The sequence below is a fragment of the Dryobates pubescens genome, chromosome Z, assembly GCF_014839835.1.
Source record: "Dryobates pubescens isolate bDryPub1 chromosome Z, bDryPub1.pri, whole genome shotgun sequence".
Taxonomy (NCBI): Eukaryota; Metazoa; Chordata; class Aves; order Piciformes; family Picidae; genus Dryobates; species Dryobates pubescens.
In genome coordinates this window covers 127,447,674-127,453,944 of record NC_071657.1, presented here as the reverse complement: position 1 = coordinate 127,453,944, position 6,271 = coordinate 127,447,674, and the positions used below count along the sequence as shown (strand labels likewise).

At 45.7% G+C, this 6,271-nt stretch overlaps 1 protein-coding gene across 1 annotated transcript; it reads right to left on the bottom strand.

The window, feature by feature from the left end:
• Positions 1–723: 723 nt before the first annotated feature.
• LOC104299117 (prolactin) lies at positions 724–4,228 on the bottom strand. Its single transcript, XM_054177863.1, has 4 exons — positions 3,830–4,228; positions 3,605–3,712; positions 2,093–2,272; positions 724–1,275 (listed from the first exon to the last, which is right to left on the bottom strand). The coding sequence occupies exons 1-4, from the start codon at positions 4,226–4,228 to the stop codon at positions 1,081–1,083; spliced, it is 882 nt and encodes a 293-aa protein (XP_054033838.1). The 3' UTR covers positions 724–1,080.
• Between the last annotated feature and the right edge of the window lie 2,043 nt (positions 4,229–6,271).

Sequence of the window (6,271 nt, the reverse complement as noted above, 5' to 3'; positions counted from 1 at the left end):
TGCTGTGAAACAACTATTTTGTGAACATAGGGAGGTCATTCTGCCCCTGTACACTGCACTGGTTAGGCCGCACCTCGAGTACTGTGTCCAGTTCTGGGCCCCTCAGTTTAGGAAGGATGTTGACTTGCTGGAACGAGTCCAGAGAAGAGCAACAAAGTTGGTGAGGGGTTTGGAACATAAGCCCTACGAGGAGAGGCTGAGGGAGCTGGGGTTGCTTAGCCTGGAGAAGAGGAGACTCAGGGGTGACCTTATTACTCTCTACAACTATCTGAAGGGAGGTTGTAGACAGACAGATGTTGGTCTCTTCTCCCAGGCAAGCAGTACCAGAACAAGAGGACACAGTCTCAGGCTGCGCCAGGGGAGGTTCAGGCTGGATGTTAGAAAAAAGTTCTATACAGAGAGAGTGATTGCACATTGGAATGGGCTGCCTGGGGAGGTGGTGGAGTCGCCATCACTGGAGGTTTTTAGGAGAGGACTTGACAGGGTGCTTGGTGCTGTGGGTTAGTTGCTTGGGCGGTGTTGGATTGGTGATGGGTTGGACGCGATGATCTTGAAGGTCTCTTCCAACCTGGTTTATTCTATGTATTCTATGTAAAAGCCTGCTATGGGCCTTGCAGTTACATGAACTGACTGACAGCACAGCAATACCACTCCTCAATATTAGCAATATTCTGCAGGTATGTATGTATGAATGGGGGGGAAATAGTATTTTTTTTTACATAAAAATATACTTTATTGATAATACATAGATGTATTTGTACCAAGGTTTAACAAACTGAATTTCACTTTCAACTGTGTATATATCTAAACTGTGTGAATTGCCTATAACGTAGTCTGGCACAGTGTAATGTGCAGGGAGATTTATTTGTCTACTGTTGGAGTATCTGGTGAGTTAATCCACACACAAACATGATGCTTTATTTAACGTTTCATCTGGACAGGTCAACTGTGTCAAGTAGCTACCAAATAATTTCAAAACCACTTTCCTATTAAAATGACTGTAAATGTGATCATTTATAAATTCTGTTCTTTCATCTTTATCTACAGCATGCTGAAGACTACTTGTCAAGAGATTACAACTCAGCAACTATTTTCTGGCATAGTTCTGCATTTAAGAATTTTTAAGTAGCTTTGTACTTTATTGGAGTCTCTCCTGAAACAGTGAATAAAGTCCGAGTCACTCATCATGTTTGCCTCATTACTAATCGATAATCCAGCAGCTTCAGCTGATGCAATTCCATGTAATGAATTGCTGATGATCCCCATTGACTGCATCTATATTGAAAACAGAAAAAGAAGTACAAGTCGTAACTACACACAAAATACATCTTTAAAATACCAGTGCAGCAGTCAGCTGAGGCATCACTATGTTGGACTGTTCCACTTCAGACCTTTCCCTTATGTACTGAAGATATACACAAAGCTGCTTATATAGGCTAACACTGCCTTTTTATTTTAACAGTATCTATACAACCTTTAGACCAACCTGAAATGATCTGATATACTAGTCCAATAATTGACATATGATCTGCCAGAATTTGGAATGGAGTTTTGAAACTGGGCCTTCTCTCTCAACCCACTACAAACTGCTTTGTGACTGGCATCTGTCTTGAAGAACTTATTGTAGCAGAAAATTGTTGCCTTAAGAAGGAGCTCTTTGCAGCAGACAGCACTAATACTTGAATTATTTAGAATGCAAATCCAAATAAAACTGAAAACAATCATTAAGTATGTGTCAGGGTGTACCCACATCTCCTCTACTGCCCTAGAAAAGTTGAGTCATTACTGACTTGTATATGAAGCTGTAAATGGCTCTAGTCTTGGTATTTGTGTCTTTCTTTCACATATTTCATATAAATAAAGTATTGTTTATGCATATGGACATAATCTACATATCGGCCAATCCATAAACTAAGTCACATCCTTTGGCTGAAAAATTCCTGTCCCTCTGAAGAAGTCCAGCATCACTGGGCCAGATCCTCTGCTAGCATTAAGTCTACAGCCCAAATGAGAGCAGATAATACAGCCCCCTGCCCTTAAGTCACTCACACTACATGACTGGTATAAATAGAAGTTGCATCAAAAATCTTGCCTTTTCTGTTACTTTCTCAACTCCAGTCTTCAGCTCATGTACCATATTGCTGATTTGCTTAGCTTTGCTAAGGCTGTCATCAGGTAGCTCTTGATGGTGCTCAATGTGCTGGTTGAAGTGGGAAAGTGGTTCTTTCCAGGCTTGCAAAAGCTTCAGTATCAAATGAGTTAGTTCTTCTCTCTTATAAATAAAAAACATTTTCTCTGTTAGTTTGCAACAGGTCATATGAACACTGTGAGACAGTCTCGCTGTGAAAACTCAGCAGGATTAAAATTTACATCTGCAATTTAGTAGTTTTAAAATATCAAAACTTAAGGACCACTCTGGTTATTTTGAGTGTAAGCAACACTCAAACATGGGTTTTTGTCTTGTTGTCAGCTTTCTTAGACTCCTGAGATCTGTAATAATTAAAACTGTGATTACAGCATTAGCAAAATGGTGGCATTCCTGTCAAACTTAGAACTGAAAAAATTTCCAGTAACTCCTAGATGTCTCAAGAGCCCAAGAAACAGATATCTCTGTTTGCTGGTACAGAAGTTCATGTTTCCTCACACCTGCTGTGGTTATAGCTGTATCGGTTAGAGGCTGGCTATGGATACACTTCCCAGAAAGTGACTAGTGGTCAGGTTGGTTGCTTCTCCACCAGAAACTCAATGGCCTTAAGACCTCTCTTATGATTTCAAAAGTAAGGTTGACTGGTTAAAGCTGTATAAAGCAAGTAGGACCTTATTTCCCACTGCCCTTTCAGGGGAGCTTCTAAACCTCTTGGGGGAAGCTCCTCACACCACCACAGTCAAAGAGCAAAACGTTAATATTCGTCTTCATCTGTCTCCTCCTCCACAAGTTTCTCTCATTGCTGTATACTTGCCTTTACAGTCTCCTCTATACTAGTAATGATTTTTTCCCTCTTTGCTATTACATCTAAACCAATTTGCTACTCATTTCCCCTTACCCAACTACTGATTCAGAGATAATGACAGTTATTTCTTTCTCTTGATTGCTTTTTGTACTTTCCAGTGACACTGATTAATTTACCTTATCTGTCACATGCATAGATTTCTAAGTTTCTGTTCCACAGAGACTGCCACAACAAAATCAAAGGGATGTCTGTCTGCCAGTCATTTGGATGAAGCATTACTGCAATGCCTCTATTATAGCTAATAAATATGATTTAAGCATATAGAACCATATACATTTTTGTTAACACAACAAACTAAGGATTTGTATGCAATACCTCTGTGATGTGCACCTGTTTAGGGTCAAAATTTACCAGCTTCTTCAAACTGCTGCTGAAGCAATGGAGGCATAAAAGTCTATCTATCTTCACCCTGACTGGGGTGGGGGACCACCACAGTGTGATGGGTGAGACATTTCGGGTTCTAACTAACTAAGGGTAGTTTCCCTTTCTTCAGTGGGGAGAGGAGAGGCAGTGGTACCTGCGGAGTCCCCTCCCAATCCCCCAACCCCGCGGAGCCGGTCCTGTCTCCGGCCGCCACGCCGTCCCCCTCTTACCGGGATTTTTTGGGCATATTCTTTGCCATTGGGGGTCAGCATCCCAGACGTATGGCACTTCCGAGCGGGCCTTCCCAGCTCGTTGTCACGGGCAGGAAAGTGTTTTTCCTACGAAGGAAGAAGACCTAAAGACACACTTAGAGCAGCCCCCCAGTTCCGCCGGCAGCCGCTTCCAGGGTAGCGGTACCCAGGTCTGCGGGGCAGCGGGACCTGCCAGGCACTCACCAGCTCGGCATAGAGCGCCGTGGAGAGGCTGTGGATCCTGCCCGAGTGCCGGATCACCCGGTCGAAGAGATCAGCCACCGTCAGGAGGCGGCAGCCGGCGTCCCTCGGTGCGCAAACCAGCAGCCACAGCAGCGCCAGCGCCGCAGCGGCACCTGCGGATAGCCCGTTCGCGTCGTGGGGCGCGGAGCGTCGGCTGGGGCCGTCTGGCCCGGCCTGACTCGGTCCCCTCCACCCCATCCCATTCCATTCCATTCCATTCCGCCCCGCTCCCTCTCTGCTCGCCGCCCTCACCTGCTCGCCCAGCCGCTTGTGCGAAGGCCATGGCGCCGCAGAGTCCGCTGTCCAGCGCGGAGCGGACCCGTGCCCCCTATATATATATATGCGAGTCGGGTTGTGCATGGGGTGGGTGTCCCTGTCATGATGGATCTCTCCCTGCCGTGCGCACCCTGCGGCCACCGTGAGCAAGCCGCTCGGAGCGGGGCGGGCGGGAGTACCCGTTGCTCCGAGGGGACCAGGCTCGCCTCCAGCACGCAGGACCCAGCCGAATGGGTCTCCCTGGCTGCGTGATGGGACTGCCATTTAGCTCCTCAGCACCCTCCTGCCGCCGGGACACGGCTGTGCTGGGGTCGGAGTCGCCCGTGGGCAGACCGTGGGGGGGCCTTCTGCTCCCGCACAGATGTGTCGTGGCCAGCCCTATACCATCAGGTCCATTGCTGTCGAGGGGTAGCGATGTGAGAAGCGAGACCTGGCAAATGCTCTTGTCAGTGATAATGGGAGGTGTATATAAGGATAGCAATGGACAATGGGAGGTGTATTCAAAGATAGTCATGGACAACATGAGAAGCCTGCCTTTATGATATTTATCTTGTAACCATCTCGTAATCACAGTTAAGATTTCCCTGCTCCCTCACAGGCAGTCAGAGGTAAAGCCACTGAAGATGTGACAGCATGAGTGCTGGTGCACGCATGGCTCAAGATGTTTGGGGCTGTCCCACGTGGATAATAGCTTAAGGAAGTGACACAGCAAAGCATTCAGATCAGGATCCACAAAGAACTGAGGACTTGGCTGATCCTGAGCAACCCTACCAGACATAAAAAGAAAGCTGAGATGTTTGTCATGAGGATCATGACTGCTGATATATCAAACTAGGAGCTGCTTCAAACTGAGCAGCATGGAAACCTGAGCACAGGGTTTTACTACTATGTTTTCTTGCTTTTGGAAATCCAATGGAAGCAGCTAAGCATCAGGTAGAGCTGGAGTCAGGCACCTTCTCTGCCTGTGGGTATTCAAATGGAGGTTGGCCAGGGAATCTGGTGGCTCTTGTGACATAAAGAATGAGTCAGCTGTGCCCTTCTTATTGAAAATTTTCATTGCCAAGGCAGCAGTCTGCTTATAAATGAGGATACATCTGATGTGAAATAGTCATCTTTCCTCTGTGACTACTCCAGACACTCTGATAGTGTCATGTATCTGTTTTCCAGCACTTCAATCCAAATTCCCTGAACACTTCCTAAGGGTGAAGGCACATACTTCACCAGAATGATGAACATCCCTTTTCACCACCTTTCAAGGACCTCTGCATAGCTAGAACCCCTTTTGTAGGTGGAGTATATGAGTATGAGTAGCTCTTGGCCAAGGAGGAAATTACCTTGGCTGCCTGTATTCTGTGTGGATGCTAAAGCATTAGTAGAAAAAAAAGTAGAGGCAGCTACTTTCTAGCCAGCTGTCATCTGCCACTGCTGGCATTGTTCAGCCTGGAGAAGAAAAGACTCTGGGGAGACCTAATAATGGCCTTCCAGTACATGAAGGGGACCTACAAGACATCTGGAAATGGACTGTTTACAAAGGTCTGTAGGAACAGGACAAGGAGCAATGGTTTTAAATTAAAGAAGAGGAGATTTAGGTTGGACATTAGGAAAAAATTCTTTTCCATGAGGGTGGTGACACAGTGGAATGGGTTGCTCTTGGAGGTAGTTGAGGCCCCATCCTTGGAGATATTCATATACCCATAGGGCTCTGGGCAACCTTATCTAATGGAGGATGTCCCTGCTCACTGCAGAGGGTTGGACTAGAGGACCTTTGGGGTCCTTTCTGCCCCAAACCATTCTATGATTCCATGATTCTATGAAATAACAACTAAACCTGAGTCTGTAGTGTCTTACTGTTGCTTTGTGTTTATTTATTGATTTGGTTTGTCCTTTGAAACTGTCTGTACAACATGCAAAACAGCTCCTATGCCATACCTCTGCTAGAATATTGTGTTCAATGTTGGATATCCCATTACAAAAGAGATCTGAGCCAGATGATAAGAGCTCAGGAGAGAAAAGCAAGAATGATAACAGGTTAAAAAAAAACCCATGGCCTCCAAAGAGAGAGTGAAGGAAGTGAGTTTGCTTACTCTCTAGCAGGGAAAGATGAGGCAAGGATAGAGTTATCAGATG